Here is a 21502-nt window from a genome sequence, read left to right as displayed (position 1 = left end):
CCTCCCCCATTACAATGATCCCAAGTTTTACAAGAGGTAAGGTACATGTATAATCTAGGAATTTTGGAGGAGCTGCACAACTAGGAATAGTGAAATTAAAGAAAAAAAAAAACGGAGTTGAGTATTAGGGAATCTTGACAATGATCTACTAGGCTGTAGAAGTGTCTCCTAAGGAAAGATCATTGAATGGGACATTTGAAACTGAGCTGGACAAAGCACCAGAAAAAAATGCATCGAAGGGAACAATTCTGCACTGATTGGGAAAGGAACTGACAGTTAACACAACTCTCTTCCATCTCTAATTCCATAATACTGAAATGTATTTATATATACACAGTTGGAATAATGATTTTTCAGTATGCCACAGAAAATGTCTTTGAAATGTATTTGACAGTCCTTTCAACTGTGTTCCAATCTAAGAAAAAACTCCTTGCATTCTAATTTGTGTGTGTCAGGAATACATTGAGATGGGAATATCCACTGATGTTGGGCAAAAATGAGTTTGCTGCTCTCCTCACCCCTAATATGCATCCCAAAGCAGATCAACTGTTAGACAAATGCAAATTTCTTCAAACACAAATATAATTTACTCATTAATCCACAGATATTTTCAAAATTACCAATACTCAAATAGAAGGCAGTTTTGATACAGTTGTGTGGGGTATTCAGGCAATATGCCAAAACTTGAGTGAATATTTAGAACATACCCGTTCATTTTTGTCTGTACAGAAGAGCCTGGTGTGATGCCTTTTCTGCACAACAATAAATGTAATTCCAGGCTGGTAGTCCTTCTCTAGTTTAATGCATGCTTCTCTGATAGCCAGCAGTTCATGGTGGAGAACCTAAGTCAGAAAGAAACACAACCGACAGAAAAATGTGATAAATAGGGTGCATACAAAGTTAATAACATCCAGCAGATTATAAAAATAATTATACTGCTACTCATTAGCTATTTAGGGCTTGTGGAGAAAGACATGGAAGTTCATACAAAGTTGAGTATTAGAAAGAGGATTTGGCATATATACAAAGACTGGGGAAAGAATGGGGTAAAGTCTAAGAACTGATTCAAATGAAGACAACAAGCATGGAGCTTACCAAATTTTATGAACTTTTTAACGCAATAAAGTGTGAAATTATTTTAAAAATACTCAGTAAATATTTTTAAAAAATTAAAGCAGAAAAACTATGTATATATATCTGAAAAAATATACTAAAATACTTCATTAAAACATGAGGCTTCTAAGAAAAATAAATACAAAAAGATGTTTGCCAATTTTGTGTGGGGCAAGTGGAAAGAGGTAATGTATCAAAGTAGGATTTAGAAAAATGGGAGAAAATCAGAAATCTTACATACTTTTTTTTATTTTTTAAAAATCATTGTTATTAGACTGTGCACTCAAACTTCAACGGTAAACCCTTGATTTGGTCCCAGATATCAAATACACACCCAATTTTCAAAACTGAATGACATTAAAACATTTTCTTTTGTTGTGAAAGAATGTGCAATCCTTTTGTAAAAGGGGAAGTAGTAAGATCCTGAAAGCTGTGATGATACTTTTCCTACACTGCTTGGCCACTGCCTGAGACCTTTACAGAGGGGAAACCAGGTTTACTTCTTTTCATAATTCTAATTTTGCATACTGCATGACTTTTGATTATACAACAACTCATAAGTGTGAAGAATCTAACCTGTTGAAATTGCCCCTCAGAAACACCATCTCTGTAGAAAATAATGCGAGTTGGTTTAAATCTGGTTGATTTGTAGAACTGAATAAGCAGCTCCCTGACCATGGCAGCCAAGTCTTGGATGATTTCTTGACGATGCTGCTGGACACGCACAGTGGCGCAGTATCGATTAGGGTGAGCATCCATGCTTCCTACAACCTGTTTAAAACAAACACACATACACACACACACGACCCATGCTTAATACCAAGCCAATACAAAGGATCGTCTTTAAGGTTATTTTTTAAAAGAACACATTTAAAAACAAAGACTAATGATTCATTACCTCACTAAAAATGCTATAATCTATACAGTTCATAAAGAAAAGAGAAAATGCAGTCAAAATTATCGTGTGCATGGGAAAAGTTTTCAGTATTGAGCTCTGGGCTACCTGTGACTATATATAATACTAAAACTGAAGAATTAATATTTTATTAGTGAAACAAATCTATGAACTTGTGTTCTGAAAAACTGAAGGAATTTTTAAAGCACAATCTTAACATAGACTTTAACTAGAAAAATATGTTTTCACAACTGGTTCAAAACATAGGGGTGCCCTGGATTCCCAACTGATCCTAGAGTCCCTGGTGGCCTTTGTGGCAAGGAATGCTGCCATCCCACCCCATCTGCACTTAGCTGACCAATAACAATCATTCCTCTTGGATACAGACTTCACTGTTATCCACGTCTTTGTCACTTATAAACTGGATTAATCCAGTATATTAACTCTCCATAAAACCACTTGCAAGGTTCCGATAGCACTTAATGCAGCAGCTTGTCTGAGTGCATCAGAATGATCGAGAGCTCACTACACCAACATTCTATAGACTTTATTCAGCATGGGACTACCAGTGCATTTCTGGGGATTACTGCATAGTTTGTGTTCATTATAAGACAGTTCACCACAGCCTCGTAACGAACCACAAAAAGTACAAGGTCTCCAAAATACACTGTGTAGAGTGTCTCAGTACTATTATAATATACGTATTTCTAATATATGTATTATATTATGTAGATATGGGGGGTTGCTACCCATGTTTTATGACATTACAGTCAAAACTCCATTTTTGTGCAATGTTTGAGTTATTGTATAAATTAGTGTTCCCTCACAAATATCTGAGTAATTATTACCACAATAAACTCTCCAAAAGAAGTTTCATTAGACTATGTAGTAAAATACTATTTAATACCATAGTGTAGGATAAACAGTATCCTTCACAACCTCTGTAAAAAAAACAAAACAAACAACTAAATTTAAACAGCAACCTCCGCTGAACGATTACCACTGTTTACTCACTGCAGCAATGGAAGGCTTTTTTCCGTCTCCAGCTGGTGGATGAGTTACATCTGCACCCAGGAATATGACAGGCTGCTGAAATACCGGAGGCCTAATGAAAACAAAGTGAAAGTGATAGCTAGCATTTATAGAATGCTTTTCCAATATTAACTAATTAATCCTCAATACACCTGTGACATAGACAAGTACTATCCTCTTTCACACCTAATTGTGAAGTATTTGTATTGCAGCAGCATCAAAGGTCCTGATCAGAGTTCCATTGTCCTAGGTGAGGAACACACATACTGACAGGTTTCAGAGTAACAGCTGTGTTAGTCTGTATTCGCAAAAAGAAAAGGAGTACTTGTGGCACCTTAGAGACTAACCAATTTATTTGAGTATAAGATTTCGTGAGCTACAGCTCACTTCATCGGATGCATACTGTGGAAAATACAGAAGATGTTTTTTATATATAAGCTATTACCAGCAGGAGAGTGGGGTGGGGGGAGAGAAAACCTTTTGTAGTGATAAACACCCATTTTTTCATGGTTTGTGTGTATAAAAAACATCATCTGTATTTTCCACAGTATGCATCCGGTGAAGTGAGCTGTAGCTCACGAAAGCTTATGCTCAAATAAATTGGTTAGTCTCTAAGGTGCCACAAGTACTCCTTTTCTTTTTACACATACTGAGGAAGACACAAAGAGCTTGCAATCTACTTTAATGGGGAAACACAGAAAGTTGTAAATTGTATTTCTCACAATGTATAGCATCTGAAAAAAACGTGCCCAATTCCACAATGCATACCTTAAGTATACCAAAATATTTTTTTTAAAAAAATCTGAGTTTTCTGTCTGTTTTATAAAAAGACAACAAAGTCCCAGAGCTTTAGCTATTTCTCAGAGATGCTTCAAAGTAACTTTTATTGAAGTACCTCTCCATCAATTGTGTTGTGAGTTTTTGGCTAAATCTGGTCAGTCTGAAAGCTGACATTCTAAGAAGCGACAGAGGAAGTACACTGAAACACCAGGCTAGATGTTGTAAATTTCAACTCCCCTCTCCCAACAAGACACTTTATTTTAAAGGGAGTTTTTGTTTTTTTATCAGAAGGGTGGTGGGCGGAGGAGGGGGCGCAGAGGAGAGTCACTATGTAGACTCGGCAGCTAATTTTAAAAATTAAGTTTCTCAGTATTTCAAAGGCGAAGAGCACTTTGTGTTCATCTTTCAGAAGAAATGCTTGGACAATGTCATTTTAAAACTAATATTTCAGAATAATTTTTTCTTTTCCTGGCTGAAAGAGTAAATTACAATCAATTAAAACAATTCTATGATCAACAAAAAAAATCCACTTGTTTAGAATGTCAATATCCAACACCAGTCATGTTTTGGTGTGAATTTTCTGCAAACCCCGATGTAGGAGGTGGACTGAGATTACAGCCCATTCCCAACTCCGGGGCTGGAGTAGCAGCCAAGAAGAAATTGCAATGTGAATTCCTCTCCCACAAATATCCCACCTGTCATTGAGTAACGGGCGTACTCCGTTCTAGCTCTTCCCTTCCCTTCTAGATTGGTCCTGGTGTCAAGTCATAAAAAGAATTATAACAGTGGTACTGCAGTGGACAGAACTGCTTCGTCTTTGGGAGAGGAGAGTAAACATCCAATGACTAGAATCTTCAGGATATGACATTGGTCATTGGTCTGCTGTGAAAAAACATGTCGGTCCCTCAAAAGGAAGATCTTAAATGCTGTGCTGGACCTCGAGGATGCCCTGATGACTGGAACCATGAACATCTATGTATTGCAATGGATAATGCTGTGGCTCTGGCAGCATCCAGTGCAGCCTGAACCAAGGCCCTGGCTACCAACCTTTGCGTATCCAATTCTGTGAGAAACTCTTGTCTCACCTCCTTTGGCAACTTGCCTGTAAATTGTAAAACACTGTCCCAGAGGGAGAAACGAATAGTTGCTAACTTTCCATAACTGTTGTTCTTCAAGATGTGTTGCACATGACCATTCTACTATACGTGTGTCTGTGCCTCAAGCACAGTCGCCGGGAATTTTTCCCCTCAGTGGTACCTGTCGGGGTGGCTCACGTGCTTATAACACTGGTATAAAGCATCCAGCTGATCCCACTCCCTCTCAGTTCCTTCTTTCTGGCCAGCTCCGACAGAGAGAGGTAGGAGAAACAACAAGAAGTACCAGCGGCACCTTAGAGGCTAACAAATTTATCTGGGCACAAGCTTGTGTGGACTAAAACCCACTTCATCAGATGCATGGAATGGAAAATACAGTAGGTATATATATGCATATATATGAAAGTACAGTAGGAAGATATTTTATATATATATGTATCTATCTTCTTACTGTATTTTAGCAGTGGCATTCTCTCTCTCGAGAGAATGCGAGAGAGAGAGCGCGCGCGCCCCAGCACCATGAAATGGACACGTGCAACACATCTCAAAAGAACAACAGTTAAGGAAGGTCGGTAACCGTTTTCCCTTTGAGTGATTGTACATGTGCATTCCACCGTAGGTGACTCCCAAGCAGTTGCATAGGTGGTGGGATCGGAGATCATGGACACACTGACTGCAAAACAGCTTGACCAAATTTGGCATCATCCCTGGTCTGTTGCATTATGGCGTAAAGGGAAGCAAACATGTGCACCAATGACAGAGTTGCTGCTCTGAAAATGTCCTGAATAGGGATCTGCACTAGGAATGCCACTACTAAAGGTTGTGACCTTGTGGAATGTGCAGTCAGGTTAGCTCGTGGCGGAACACCCTCCTGACCATAACACATGAATACATGATGTGATCCAGGACAAAATTCTCTGAGTAGAGAAGGGGAGACCCTTCTGTGATGTTATCTGATTAAAATATAACCATGTAGATCATTGTTGCTACCACTGTTATATAATTGCAAAGAATCTTGTACAAAGTATGTCAAGTAAGGTGTCTATGGAAAGGTTATGATTTGCTGAATCTGATTATGCTATTTGCATGCACTTACCATTTTTGTATCTGAAGTTATGAATATTAACTATGTATCTGTATTTCAAAAGTTTGCTCCTGGGGCACTTAGCCAGCACATTGTGAAGGAACTATTCAAATTAAATGGCCCATCAAATAACACTTAACTCACAATGGAAGACTCCTATCTACACTTAATGGACTTCCCTGTGAACCTTCTAACTGGAGTATGGGTAATGGCTTCTGCTATGATTAAGTGAAATCATGCATGTAATCACATGTAGAGTCAGTGGGGGAGCAGGAAATAGAATCCAGATCCCTTGCCGCCTATGCCCTGAAAGAGATGTTCTAGTTCAAACAGAAATTAATTCAGGGTAGAGCTGTGGCCTATTTTATACAGGTCAGACTAGAGATAATTACAATGGATCCTTCTGGCTTTATAATCATGGTTGTTTACTCCATAGATTACAATCAGCCTGTCAATAAGGGAATATTAATTTTCAAGATGACGTCTATTTGTCATTAGATACAATAAGTAAACAGATTGGGTAAGAGTTATTTCAAGTAGAAACTCTGAAACAGTATTGCAAGCTCCAATTTTCAAATAAAGCAGCAATGTTTTTTCTTTATAAACTGACAGATTCCAATGGGAATGATTTTTTTAAAAAGTAAGTATTTCTTTGCAGTATCCAAATATTGCAGCAGAGTGCTAATTACATTAAAATCCAAAAGTGAAATGGACTAGAAACTGATTATAAAACCAGAGTGAAGCATCATAATTAACAAAAAGTAAATTCATTTTTAATAGTTTTAAGGTTATATTAGTAACAGGTTAAAAAAAGTAAACTATTTCATGGGTCCCTTAACATATGGAAATAAAATAAAAAAAAACTTCAAAATCAACTTACCTCCCTTGAGGCAGCAAAATGTTATTTACTCCTCCTAATTTGACATTGATCTTTAAACAAAGATTGGACAGAGTTTGTGGTGTTGTTCTTTGCACATTTTTCATCTGAACACACTGCGTAGCCATCCCCAGCACAGTGTCACCAACACGCTTTACTTCCGCTGCCAAGACACAAAGAAAAATAAAAACTATTCAGATATTCTTAAATAAGAAATAAAAAAAATGGCATTCATTTAGCTATGATCACTTTCTCCCAGAATGTTATTGGTTCATTTGTTTAAACTTATTTTCTCCTCACTGCTACTGAATTTATACTACCATCCTTCTACTGAAAAGATACAAGTTTTATTGGAGTCTAAATGTACAATGATAATTGCAGATTTATCATTTCAATTGCTCCCTCCCCCCTTTTTTTTAAAATACCGTTACATACATTTTAAAACAGTTTACGGAGGCACTGGTTGCAACTCCCTGGCTAAGGCCAAGTTTTGAAATGGACTTAAGGGTATAAATTTCTATTTTGTTCCACATGTAGGTAACTCAATTTTCCAGTGAAATTTCAGAACATTAATTTATTAGACCTTTGAAATTTTTATGCAGCCTTTTTATTTCACTCTGTCTAATAATTTACTATGAAGTGTTTGAAATTAAGCTCTGGCTGAAATCTTTCAGAGCTTTTAATATTTTATTATCAACATACCTTTAAAACAATGTTGTACATCTATACAGAAACTGATACAGGTGAATCTTGAGCAAATAAAGTACAAAAGATTGTTTAAGAGAAATTTTTAGGATCATTTTTAGGTTTTTCCCAGAGGTTGGTGGCTGGAGTAGATGGAGTTTTTTGGGGGAGTTGATTGTCAGGTTTTCTTTGTTACTTGTGACTTTCCACTGATTGCAGGTGGACCCAGAGATTACGATGGTTGTACCTTTAATTAAATTTAAAAAAGTAGCGAAAACTTGGCCTTCAGAGGTGGCCATGAGCTCAAGTTTCCAGCTTATATTATGTGCCTCATTGGTAGCCCAGGAGAAAAAGGATAGGAGGAGAAGAGGGAATTAAAAATAAATAAAAAGAGCTGGTTGAGAATTAAGAAGTGGACAGTTTCAAAGGTCTGGAGCACCCTTGAAGGAAGGAAAGAAAATGTAAGGCCCCTACTATTTTCTTTGTGGAATTTTATCTAATTACTTTGAAATACGTTTTTGGTGATGGTATTCTTCATACAACTTACATACTGGTGACTCAAACACCCTCCATCTCCCATATATGTGATCCATACGCACTGACCATAAACTGGAGTCTTCCCTGGCAGAATGACTACCACAAGCTGTAGCCCAGCATAGGTGTTCTTTAGATGTCTGAACATAGGTTCCACACTATCTGCACCCTGGGCGTATTTACAGAAACATGGCTGCCCCTGGATTGGCATTCCTGCATCTCTTGATATCTTCCTCAGTTGTTCTGTGAAGGACCTAAAGAATGCAGATACATTAGATTACTATGAAGAGAGAATGAAACATTCTGTTCTCAGTTATACTGGTACAATGCTGTTGACTTTGACGAGGTTGCATTGGCATAAGAACAGAATCGGACCCAGTATGTGTACATTTTTTCATATCAACCAAATATCATTTAGCTTTTAATGAAGGGACAAAGGGGAGAAGGAACAGGGAGAGAAACTCTGTCAATACTCCCTAATATCGGAAGCTTCAATATGCACCAGCACTCTCATTCACTACAATACAGTGGGTATCAAGGTACATGTATATAAAATCACACCATAATGGCAGATATTATTTCTTTTTAACTTCTTTGTGACAACAGTGTCTGGAGGGCATTTCCTATTGGACTGAGCTTAATTAATTAATTTTACACAGGTAAGCAAAGTCAATTTCAGCGTTGGTTTACTTATAGAACCCCTATTTTTAATCTTCTGACCTAAACCCAGAAGTCCTGGTGCAGTGGTCTAAGCACAGGTCTGAAAGCCTGGTTCTAATCCTAGTTCTGAAACTGGCTCCCCACTTTTGGCTTCTACCAAGTTACAACCTCTCTACTTCAATTTCCTTATCTATAAAGTGGAAATAAGATACCCTTTGACTCCACAGTGGTTTTATGTGGACTTCAGTTATTATATGTAGTAGAATAGATAAACGCCAACTTATTTTTATTAATGCTATCATCCTCCAAAAAACAAGTCTCCAGAACTAATGCTAAATTCCTAGGATCAAAGTTTCCCTTATCTTAAAGGAAAACTCTTCAAACAGATTTAGTTGAAATTAGTCAAGTTCAAGACCTTGAAGACTCCAGCCTAATGCTTGTTACACCCAAAAACTAGCTACACTTCTACCAGCCAGCCTCCCTCCTCAAAAGAAACAGTAGCACTGAGGGAACGCCATCCCTTCTCCCTGCACTCCCAACATCTGAATTCCAGAGAGAACCAACAGAGGATATCTGGGAGCGAAGAGCCCCTTCCTTCTGCCCCCCAGCCCTGTGCAGGGGTTTGGGGAGTCTTAAAAGAAAATTTCATGATCATCCCTGACAACAGCTGCTCGCCAGCTCAGAACAGGGCCCCAAACAAAAGGAGATGTCTTCCTGACTCAAAAGTCAAAAACAGCAGCAGCTCTGCGGCTGCGCTGCTGGTAACTAACTTCTTACAGGATCTGCCAAAGTGCATTCCAGCAAGCTCCTCCAACAGAGCAGCACATGAGAGGGCTACACCTGCCCACCAGCTAAGGAAGGTGTATTGTCAGTTTCAGAGGAAAGTTTTGCTACAAAGGAAGCAAAACTAAAGAGAATTTTTTTTTTAAATAGTTTTTCTGGGCTAGTAATCTTAGGTAACAATTTTTCTTCCTAGTTGCTGTGCAAGACACATATATACAAAAAAGGAAACTGACTATATACATAGCACTCAAATGCACAAACTAACTAATGTTTTTCATTTGGTAACTTAAAATAGTAACATTAAAAAGTTGATGTTCACGTTTGTCATCTACTGTACAGCTTCCAGTGATGCAGAATGAATCAAAGCTGATCTCACAGAGAAGGATCTTAAGAGGGGGGCAGTTCACCGTATATTCCATTGTTTGGATGGCTTCTTCACATTCAGGTATGGATTGTCCTTCATTTTCCAAGTGTGTAGGAGATAACTGCAACACCCATATGAGCTTCTGGTACAGTTCACTGTGATCCATCTTACGTGGGATACTGAAACGAGGTGGTTGGTCTGCAGGATCCATGTTCAGGTTTTGATTCATGACCCTTATGTTTACTCACAGCCTTCGCCACTTGTCTTTTGATGACAGTCCCGAGGTTTTGAGAGCTTTGGCAGCTAACCAGAAGGGGTTCCTGGACTTAAGGCAGCATAGAATCATAGAACATCAGGGTTGGAAGGGACCTCAGGAGGTCATCTAGTCCAACCCCCTGCTCAAAGCAGGACCAATCCCCAACTAAATCATCTTGGGGTACACTGGAGATCTTTGTAGATGGGCAAGTCTGGATTCGTTATTGTGCAGTCATATTCACGTATTACTGCAGCTTCTCTTTGTGGGGATAGTGGTAAGATATGCATGAGGGCAGAGAGCCAGACAGCTGCTGTTGACTTCAGCACTCCTGTGACAATTCTCACAGTGTTCAACTGCACACTGACAAGTTTCATATGTACACTACCATACAGACAGGCAATATTCAGCTGCTGAGAAGACAAGGGAAAAAGTGGCTGTCTATAAGGTCCAAGCATTTGTGGATTATATTGTTCCTAGTCTTTATTTTGGCAGCATTCTCCGTCAGGTGTAGTTGCCTCACATACCACTGATCCAGCACTACTCGGAGATCTTTTAGGAAATCCTCGTGCCTAAGTTTGTTTTGCAGGAGGTGACATTCAAGCTCTTCTTTGCAGTTTACTGAAAAGTTTACTAACTGAAAAAATATTTCCCTTAATCTTTCAACTACAGTAATTTTGGGTATTGTAACAACAGTGGGTAGAAAGCTTTATGAATAAATTTGATTTGTAAGTTGACAATGTCCATTTAAATAGGTCCAATGCAGATATAGATTTTTTCAGATTAAAACAATTTAGAGAGACATAATATAGAGACACATGTACATTCGACATTTCAGTGATGAAAAGTGTTCAGTAGTAGACATTTTTCTTTGCTTCGATTGCCTTCTTTCTTCCTTGCTCATCTCCATTTCTTGGAAACCCCTATCGATGGCAGGCACCTTGCCTTATCCAGTGCTGTGCACATTGCTTTTGATATTAAGGATTTTATGATACTAGCACACAGAAAAAAACAAACAAGAGAGACATACTGGCTTGTACACCATTCAAAACATAGAATTCTATGTTTGTGACAGGGAAAATACAATAAATAGTTTACAGCTTCTAAAGTCAAGTAGAGATATAACAAAGGGAAAAGATTTTTTTTTTTTTAAATACAGCATTTAGAATATTACTGCAAAAAAGCACAAGGTACAGTAGTGCTACACAATCCACTTCTTTCAAAACCAGTAAGGAACCAAAAATCTTTCTAAGAAAAAAGAAAAAAGACACTTACTTAAGATGAACTTCAGTGCACTGTCGCTGGGGAGCAAAGCAGGCAATTGCCCAGACCTTAATTTCAATTCCAGTGTGAAACTGTTTATTCCTCATATCCCAAACCCCTTGAACTGGTGTAGCAATTGCTTTATTCTAGAAAAAGAAGGAAGTGGTAAATGGGTAATACTTCCAAAAAAAATCCCCAAACCCCTGCTTTGCTATAAGTATTGGTCTATTCTATAGTCTCAAGTCTGTGCCTAAATATTAATCCAGTTATTACACAGATCACTATCCTTCCTATCATTACAGCAACATATGTTCAAGTACGTGAATCTGATAATTTGCGAAATTTAGGAAGAGATAATACAGTTTATTCAATTTTTGAATGCTTTTTAAAAAAAATACAAAACCCTATATTTGTTACAATAAAAATCAGCAGAATATATATGGGTAGTAAATGGGAAGAGTAATGAATGGCTGATAATTAATACATACATACAAGCTTGCAGTTCTATAGCTACTTTCCAGGAGTTCAATACAGTTTGCAGGAATTAATTTAGCCTCACAACAGTCCAGTAAGATAGGTAAGCATCATTACCTATATTTTATAGATCTGTAAACTAAGGCACATAAAGGTCCAGGGATTCACACATGGTCACAGAGAAAAGATATGTGGAAGATCCGAGAACAGGATCCTGGTTTCTGAACTCACAGTCATATAGAACTAAGTCTTTTCCCCTATCTAGTAGACACTACTCTGAGGAATTCGCTACAAGATCACGAGTTATATAGGCAACAGAAGATGAAGACTGAAGTAAATCTCAGGATGGGAATTATCTTAATTGGTATGGATATCAAAGTGTGCAGCTTTTCCTCATATCTTTGACTGAAAATGCATTCTTCATGATGTTTTGTTTTAATTTTAAATTGTACTGCAAGGTTTCATGAAAATCCAGGATAAACTGAAAGATCAAGATATGTCCTTAAATTACGACCCTCACTGAAATTGTAGGGCAAACATTTCAACAACAAGGGTAGACACAGAGGCAGTAGCAGGAACAGTGTGAGCAAAGGAGCAACCTATACATCCACTCCAGACCACTCAAAGCCCCAAACTCTAGCTTTTACTCTGTTTTATTTAGGTTTTTATACTGCACCCACCAGCATGGTATTTGAGTATCTTCATTACCCTTTGTGACATTAGAGACCACCCTCTATAGCAGTCTTTCCCAAATTGTGGGTCCTGCCCACCAGTGGGTCGAAGGAAGGATCTAGCTTGGTCACCTGTCACTGCCTCCCATATCACCCCTTGCCTTACACATACCCTCAAAGAATTCCACCATCAGGGCTGTCCGGCATTTAGGGGATGGGGGAAGAGTTAGGCATAAGGGGAAGTTTGCCCCAGATGCCCAAACCAAGTGATGTTGCAACATGGTACACAGAGTTGCAGTGCCACTCACTCAAATTTTGTTGTGTGGAGGGATTGCTGGGCCAAATCCAAGTGGTGCTGCGATTCAGTGTGCCAGGTTGCAATGCCTGAAATGGGGGGACAGGAGCTGCTGCTGTTGGGTGAACGTGGGGTGGGTTCCCTCTCCAACCCCTTTCTCCCCACCCCGGGCCCCTCCAGCTAGCTGCGGCTGAAGTAGTAGGGGGCAGGGCTGGAAGAACAAGATCAAGGGCCACAGATTACTGATTGGTACCTTTTTGGTGCTACTACAATATAATAAATTTCAGAGCTGTTGAACATTCACAACTCCAGATAGAGTTTTCCTCAAGTCAAACAGAGCTTTGGGTGTTTAGCACATCTGAAAATGGAGACCTTAGGTGTCCTAAGTTAGGTACCCAAGAACAGAAGAACCCAAAATTAGAGGCCACTTCTAAAAAAGTTGGGCCTTAGCTTTCTTGTCTCAGTTTCCACATCTGTACTATGGGGATAGTATTTCCACATCTACCTCACAGGAGTGTTATAAAGGATTAAATTAGTTCATGTATGTAAAGTGACTTGACAATGATAAAAGTTATCTAAGTATTATGGGGGTTCCCAATGGAGTTACACCCAGGACTGAACTGAAGCACTCATATTAAAGAAGTTGTCAACTACTACAAAGGAATCATCCCAGACACTGCAGCATCTCTGTTTACATACTCTGCCTCCATACAGGATTGAGGGAGGTTGTAGGACTCTCCCAGTCACATCAGTCATTTCATCTTTGACCATTATTCCAAATTCACGAACATAAGGATCAGTATTAAAACTTGCACTTCGCATCTAAAAAGAGAAAACAAATGAATATTTCTAGTGGCAAAACAAAGTCCTTTTTGCATAAGTGACCCAAATTTTCAAAAGTATTTTCTAATTTTAGTGCCCACCTTGGTCACCTGGGACCTGAATTTTGGTGATGCCAAGAATTCACAGCTCCCATTATAACTCCACTTGTAGGTATGGTGCTCAGTACTACTTAAAATTTGGTTCTGGGTGTCTGGAACAGGGCACCTAAAATTAGATGACTCTTGAAAATTGAGGAGGTTATAAATATTTTTAAGCATCTCATTAACTGATGACATGAGAAAGTGTTTTACAGTTTATTACAAACTGTGTTTATTACCTGTAATAAGCACTAGATAGTAGTTCATTAACTTCAAGAGAAAAGCTTTGTTCCATACTGTACCTCTGTTCCCTCCACAGACAAACACAGCACTCACCAATTTGCTAATCTCTTCTTGACGGTCAGGTGCTGATCTGGCAGTTGCCCGTATCATAGTGGAAGTTTGATTGTCAGTTAGCTTCTTTATACACCTTTGTCCTGCCACTATGTTGCACACCTAAGGTAACCCCATACAAATTGAGTTAAAAATTCAGAAAATATCTGTTATACTTTTCTATATTTATTCCTGCAACAATTCCCTAAGCAGTAAGATAGCTGTAAGAGAAAACAAACATTTTTAGCTTGTGCTTTTTTTCCCTTTCTTCTTTCCAAGAATACAGTATTTTGATTAGTTTACTTGCCTCAAGAGGAAGGTATGTATGTTTCTGCTCCTGTCCAACTTGTAAACATGGAAGGTGAGGATAACGTAGAACCAACTTGTGTCTGTCCTTAAAATATTGAGCTACAGTGCATTCAACTGTTTGTCCACTCTCCTGCTGAAGTGGGAATCTATAGGAAACCAAATGTGAAAACCAACCATTTTACCAACAATACTTTCCCAAACTTTCTCATAATGTATTTTAGCACAATGAAAGACCCTATGACAGAGAGAGAGAGAGAGTGAGAGAAATACATTATTCTCTGTAATGGAGTGGAGCGAGCCTTCCTACATTTTCACTTTTCAGGAGAGAGAAGTCTACAGAGGGTTAAACACCTATCACAGGGGTTCTCAGACTTCATTGCACTGTGACCCTCTTCTGACAATAAAAGTTACTACACGACCCCAGGAGGGGGACTGAAGCCTGAGCCCGCCCGAGTCCCACTGCCCCGGGTGTAGAGGGACCAGGGCCAAAGCCTGAGCCCCACTGCCTCTGGTGGGAAAGGGGTCGAAGCCAAAGCCCAAGGAATTCAGCCCCAGCCAGGGGGCTTGTAACCTGAGCCGCACTGCCCAGGGCTGAATCCCTCTGGCTTTGGTCCCAGGTGGTGGAGCTCGTGCTTTGGCCCTGAGCTCCAGCAAGTCTAAGCCAACTCCGGCAACCCCATTAAGTTGGGGTCGTGACCCACTTCGGGATTCGAACCCACAGTTTGAGAACCGCTGATCTATAAAAAAAAAAAACAGTGCATCTTAGGGAATGGTCTACATCTACAATCTTCATCCCCCTTTTCTTGGAACCAAAACAGAGTGTATTGTTTTTGCTGCCTGAATCCCTTAAGATCTAGAGCAAATATCCAGAAAATGGGCATCCAAATGGCCTGACTGACAATCTCCATTCCCATGCCATGGGAAATAACAGATCTGCTATAAGATGTAGTACCGGAGGAGTTAACGGCAAGTCAGTCAGAATAAACAGCTCTTCATAAACCTATATACTGTTAAACAAAATGGGGGTGTAAGTCTCTCACATCTGTTAAACGTTTCACATGTAACCTGCCCAACACCAAGAGATTGAACTACATCTCCTAAAAACAGTTTAAGTGAGGGTCTGTCAGAAGTAAAATATTATAGGCATTTTAGCGTTGAGATATAAATGTACCAAATGCAACTTAATTCTACTTCACTAATTTAAGATATTAATATAAATTAGTGGAATCCTGACAAAGCTTTAAGGCCCATGTTGCTTTAAAATGAAAAAAGAAAGAAAAAAAAAGTGTATGTATGTATGTATGTATATATATAAAAAACTTATCACGTTTTATTACCACTGAAAAAATACAAAGAAGCCCAGCAACAGAACAGTTAACTACCAGTAGTTGCTAATATTGTTCAGGTGTCTTATAGTAAAAAAAATATGCTGATTGCAGCCTCATTCTTTGCATTTCTTTTAATACCACTCAGCTGAAATATATATGCATATTTTGAAGTTACTCACAAGACTTTTAAATAAAGAATTCCAAAAATAAAAGGAGAAAATTGATAAACATTAGTGCCACGAGAAGCACCAAAGTTTAGGAGAACAGCTGGCAAAAGTTTTGGCTGTTAGAGACAATGGAGTGTAATACTCATTTTTAAGTATGTAAATCAGCTGTAATTATACCAGTGTAAATGAAAAGAGAATCGGGTCTATATGTTGCAGAGGTAACATTCAGCCTACCTAAAAAAGGTATCACTTTCTTACTAGCCAATTATTAAAATGGCCAATGTCATCAATGGGCTTTCTATTCCTGCAGCAAGTGGGGAAATCCAAAGGGGGGGAAAAGAAAAAATTCAGGTGTGAACAGCTGGTGGGGCCAGATTGAAGAGGGTAACTGAGCTGTCACAAAAGTCCATCTTATTAGTAAAAATATAATTAAAACATAGAAAAGGGAGAGATTAGTTTGTCTATTTTTAGTATAGTTTATTTTTAAGTGATACAGAGGGCCCTAGACAAATTAGAGGATTGGGCCAAAAGAAATCTGATGAGGTTCAACAAGGACAAATGCAGAGTCCTGCACTTAGGATGGAAGAATCCCATGCACCGCTACAGACGAGGGACCGAATGGCTCGGCAGCAGTTCTGCAGAAAAGGACCTAGGGGTTACAGTGGACGAGAAGCTGGATAGGAGTCAACAGTGTGCCCTTCCTGCCAAGAAGGCTAACAGCATTTTGGGATGTATAAGTAGGGGCATTGCCAGCAGATCGAGGGATGTGATCATTCCCCTCTATTCGACACTGGTGAGGCCTCATCTGGAGTACTGTGTCCAGTTTTGGGCCCCACACTACAAGAAGGATGTGGAAAAATTGGAAAGAGTCCGGCGGAGGGCAACAAAAATGATTAGGGGACCGGAACACATGACTTATGAGGAGAGGCTGAGAGAACTGGGATTGTTTAGTCTGCAGAAGAGAAGAATGAAGGGGGATTTGATAGCTGCTTTCAACCTGAAGGGGCATTCCAAAGAGGAGGGATCTAGACTGTTCTCAGTGGTAGCAGATGACAGAACAAGGAGTAATGGTCTCAAGTTGCAGTAGGGGAGGTTTAGGTTGGTTATTAGGAAAAACTTTTTCACTGGGAGGGTGGTGAAACACTGGAATGTGTTACCTAGGGAGGTGGTGGAATCTCCTTTCATAGAGGTTTTTAAGGTCAGGCTTGACAAAGCCCTGGCTGGGATGATTTAGTTGGGGATTGGTCCTGCTTTGAGCAGGGGGTTGGACTAGATGACCTCCTGAGGTCCCTTCCAACCCTGATATTCTATGATTCTAAGTGCTTGAGACGTGACAACTGAAAGTATCATTATACTGTGACAGCTTCCTATGTTGGTATACGTCAGTAAGGCAGGTTGATAGCTTTCCATGACAAGAACTGGACCGGATATCCACAAATTTGAAGATATTCACTGTACTACCATTTTAAAATACTATAGGAGCAAAAGGAAAAAAAAACAACAAAAAACCATATTTTACGTTTGGTGACTTGCTGGTCGTCTGGTGACATTGCACACTCGGTATTTTCTCTTCATTTGCCCACAGTGTGTTATCTCCACCTTTAGACCTAACAATATGAAAACATGTATCACTACTTCATTTCTTCAAAACCATTTTCAATCATTTAAATCTTTGGTTACTTTTGTTCTCCTATTACAGTCTTGTTATAATTTGTAAGTAATTAGGAATTCTTTATTTTTTGGACTATTCAAGTACTATACTATGCATGCTCAATAAACACGAAAGTTAAAATCCTTCTCAAACCTTAAATAAAAAACCAAAAAAGGTGGGTAATGCAGCAAGTTGTCCTTTTAACTTTCCTTTCCTCTTTTTACAGGTTTCTCCCACTTACGGATACGTGCATTTGCTAGTAGAGATGGGGGGAGGGGGGTGTCTTGGCTACAAAATGTACAAAACCAGTTGATATAAATGGCTTGACTGTTGCACTGCAATTCTAGAATTAGCATCCATTCATTTTCTCTAATTTCCCACACACGGAAATAAAATTACTATAAAGGAGCAAAATATATTTTCAGTTCAACTGTTAATGAAACACTGAAGACCAGACTGGCTAAGGAAACGAGCTGTAAAATGTCAGCTACCTCAAGGATTTTAATGTCTTGTCAGTGTTCATGGAGATGTTGGAAAAGTGTTAGCTCTTATAGAGAAATTATTTAATATGTGCCACATGTTCGGGCTTACATACAATTTCACTCAAGTAATCAACATTTTTCCGCATATAAATCAATATGTTAACCCACTCAACCAGTTACTAAACAAGATCAGTCAAACTTGCAGCAATAAAAAACTAACTACTAAATAACAAAAACAACGAGTAGTCCTTGTGGCACCTTAGAGACTAAAATTTACTTGGGCACAAGAACCCACAAAAGCTTATGCCCAAATAAATTTGTTAGTCTCTAAGGTGCCACAAGGACTCCTTGTTATTTTTGCTGACACAGATTAACACGGCTACCACTCTAAAACCTGTTACTAAATAACACTGGTTAAAGATTCATAAAAGTTTTGCTTGGTAAGAATCCTGAAGGATATCCCAAACCACAAAAAACAGAACAAAACTTTGTTTGTCTAGAGTTAAAGAACAAGCATTACAAATCCAGGAAATTCAGAGGTAAGAAACTTAAAAGCCCAAACACTTGAATGTATGAAAATGCACAGTTAAGGACTGTAACTACCACCACGCAAGTGTCTAGGACACAGATGGAAGGCGGCTGAGGCAGACCACCTCATTATTCATAAAAGTTTTACGTCAACCATCACTACAAATACAAACAAATGCTTTACAGGAGGTCAAACTAGATGATCACAATGGTCCCTTCTAGCCTTAGAATCTACAAATATACCCTTAATCAGACAGTGGCTGTGCAAACTCCAGCCTTTACACAGCCATACCCTGTGCACAGAAAGGAACACACATTTTATATTTCAAATTATTTTTTCAAAATAATCTATCCCAGACTCTAGCACCCTTGGATACAAGGCAATTGGATTGTGTTTTTAATTAAGACAAAAATATCAGGAAAAAAAATAAATTCAAAAGCCTTCTACCACACGGAAGAAGCCAGCTAATTAACCTGAACTTTCCCCATTTAACTACAAACTTGGGTCAATGGAAGCTGCCCTACATCAACCTAATAATGCATGCATCTCAACTACTAGCTCCCTTCCACCAACCTAACTCACCCGCAACGTCAACTTAATTACTCCACCTCTATGAGAGGCACAGTGCTTAACTCAATGCTGATGGGTCGTCAGAGAGGTAGTATAGGCACACCATTGTGTAAGGCAACTGAATTGGCCTCCTGGGCAATTCCTATTTTCTGTTTGACCATGTGGAGAGCTTCTGGTGACTCAACATCTCAAACACGCTCCAGCCTGGAGTACACAGGAGGTGGTGGATCTTATTGGTCGGTGGGAGCGGGGGAAGAGTCTGTGCAGGCACAGCTCTGATCCAGCCAAAGAAACAGACATCTATGAAAAGACTGCACGGGGCAGAAGAGCTACACCAGGGACATGAAGCAGTGCTGCTTGAAAAATCAAAGAATGTCAGCAGGCATACCAGAAGAGGCCCTGTTTACACACAAACTTGCATTGCATTAAACTGGTTTAGTCCAATTAGTTTAGCTGAACTGGAGTAAACCCCTGTGTGGATTCTCATTTCAATGTAGCTTTAATCTGTTCCTAATTAACTTTTGCTAAACCAAATAAGCCTGGTTTAAACCAAAAGAAGAGAGTGCCCATAAAGCTTTTTGCACTGGTTTAAGTAAATCAGTTTAAAAGCACACATTTTAGTTAAAAACTCATGCAATGTTGTCTGTAGACAAGTTCTCATTGACTTCACTAAAATTATATTAAGGATAAATATGGGCACACACTCCTACAGTAGGAGGAAAAACAGGATGGTTGAGGACTGAAGTATAGACCTGACTGCTGCAATTCTTAAAGTCTTGTTAAATATTTTAGGTTATGGCTACACTATAGCTTAAGTCAACATAAGTTATGTCACTCAGGGGTGTGTGGCTAATTCACACCCCTGAGTGACAACTTATGCTGATTTAAGCGTTGGTGTGGACAGCACTGTCAGCTTCTTCTGCCGACATAGCTACCGCCGCTTGTAGGGGCTGGAGTAATTAAGCTGACAGGAGAACTCTCTCCTGTCGGTTTGGAACAGCTACAGTAAAGAGCTGCATGGGTGCAGCTGCACTGCTGTAAATTCTCTAGCTTAGCCATAGCTTTAGGCCTTATCTACACTACAGAATTTTATCGATGCAAGTTACGCATATAGCCACTGCTGTAATTAAACCACTGTTGCATGTCCACACTATGCTTGTGTCGGTGGAGCGCATCCACAATAGCGGTTCTTGCATTGACACAGACAGCAGAGTATTGTGGGTAGCTAGCCCACTGTGCAATCGGCCACAGAGTGCTTTGGGGAGGTTGCAATGGCTCACGGGGGCAGGTACAGCATCACAAGATGAAGGTTTCTCAATCCCATTGTTCCATGGGCATCCTACTGGATTGCCAGATGCTTTTCAACTGTCCTGGTAACCTGCCACTCAACCATCACTGTCAGCATGGATCCTGCACTGCTGTTCAGTATTGTGCTGTGCATTATGAACAGAAGGCTATAGAAGAGGAGCCCAAGGGGGGGAAAAGGGGGATGGGATTATTCAGCTGGGGGATGCTTGAAGGAACATATTAACACTGAGCCACAGTACTGTGTGTTGTTGTAATGTGCTGAACCTGACATGGTTTTTTGCACCGTGCTATGAACCTTGTAATGATTGCTATGTGTGCCCAAAAAGTAACACATTTTAAATCAGCTCTCAGTAATATGACAAAACTGACACTGCTGAACACTAACACAAGAAGCCCACAGAAGTATGTGGCGGGGCAGGGCAGGGGAGAAGAGAGAGAGAGACATACACACACACACAGAGTGTTGGGGGAGAGTGAGTGTGTCAGCATGCTGTCTCTTCTCTACATTAAGACAGCAGCCAGAAGCAACCAATCCTGAGGCAGACAGCTGGTGTCCCCTGGCCCCCCCTCAGCTCAGCGGAGATTGGTACACCAGCAAGAGAAGGGGACACCTGAACATCAGCCTCAGCCTCCACCTCCCTCCCTGGCTCTGCACAGCATGAGTCTCTTTCCCCCCCCCCCCCTCCCACTCCCAGCAGCATCCCACCTTGCCTGCCTGCCGCAGTGTGCCTAGTGCAGATAAGAGCAGAATTCCATGTTAGTGTTTTGATTCCACGATTCCCTCCGAGTTCTCCCACAGCCTCCTCTCCCCAAAGACCAAAGAGATTTACCCCCTCCCCTGTAGTCCAGGCAGGAGTGCTTTTGCTGCTCAGAGCCAGCCTGCTCAGCTGGGCAGTAGCTCTCCACACTAAGGAATTTCAAAAACTTTTTGGGGCTTTGAAAGGGGTGGGGTGAATGTCTGTTTAGCTGGATGCAAGGCAGCGGAGTTCAAAACAGAGAGCAGAGCAGTTACAGCGGGCACTGTGGGATACCTTCTGTAGGCCAGTTAC

At 39.8% G+C, this 21502-nt stretch overlaps 1 protein-coding gene across 8 annotated transcripts in view; it reads right to left on the bottom strand.

Annotated features, from left to right (window-relative positions):
• The window catches only part of AGO2 (argonaute RISC catalytic component 2), a 105854-nt gene that overhangs the window by 21460 nt on the left and 62892 nt on the right, over positions 1–21502 (bottom strand). For all 8 annotated transcript variants that reach the window (XR_012157065.2, XM_073330043.2, XM_073330044.2 and 5 more), the window contains 10 exons: positions 17433–17520; positions 14417–14564; positions 14113–14232; positions 13556–13678; positions 11429–11562; positions 8163–8347; positions 6879–7038; positions 3023–3113; positions 1690–1884; positions 708–842 (listed from right to left, as the gene is read on the bottom strand). Coding sequence is in view for 7 of the 8 variants with exons in the window: in XM_073330043.2 (XP_073186144.1) it covers positions 708–842; positions 1690–1884; positions 3023–3113; positions 6879–7038; positions 8163–8347; positions 11429–11562; positions 13556–13678; positions 14113–14232; positions 14417–14564; positions 17433–17520 (1379 nt within the window). In the remaining variant the exon portion in view is untranslated. The remainder of the gene's footprint in view (positions 1–707; positions 843–1689; positions 1885–3022; positions 3114–6878; positions 7039–8162; positions 8348–11428; positions 11563–13555; positions 13679–14112; positions 14233–14416; positions 14565–17432; positions 17521–21502) is intronic.

This window comes from Lepidochelys kempii, chromosome 2 (genome assembly GCF_965140285.1).
Source record: "Lepidochelys kempii isolate rLepKem1 chromosome 2, rLepKem1.hap1, whole genome shotgun sequence".
Classification (NCBI taxonomy): Eukaryota; Metazoa; Chordata; order Testudines; family Cheloniidae; genus Lepidochelys; species Lepidochelys kempii.
This window is presented reverse-complemented; position numbering and strand designations above follow the sequence as displayed.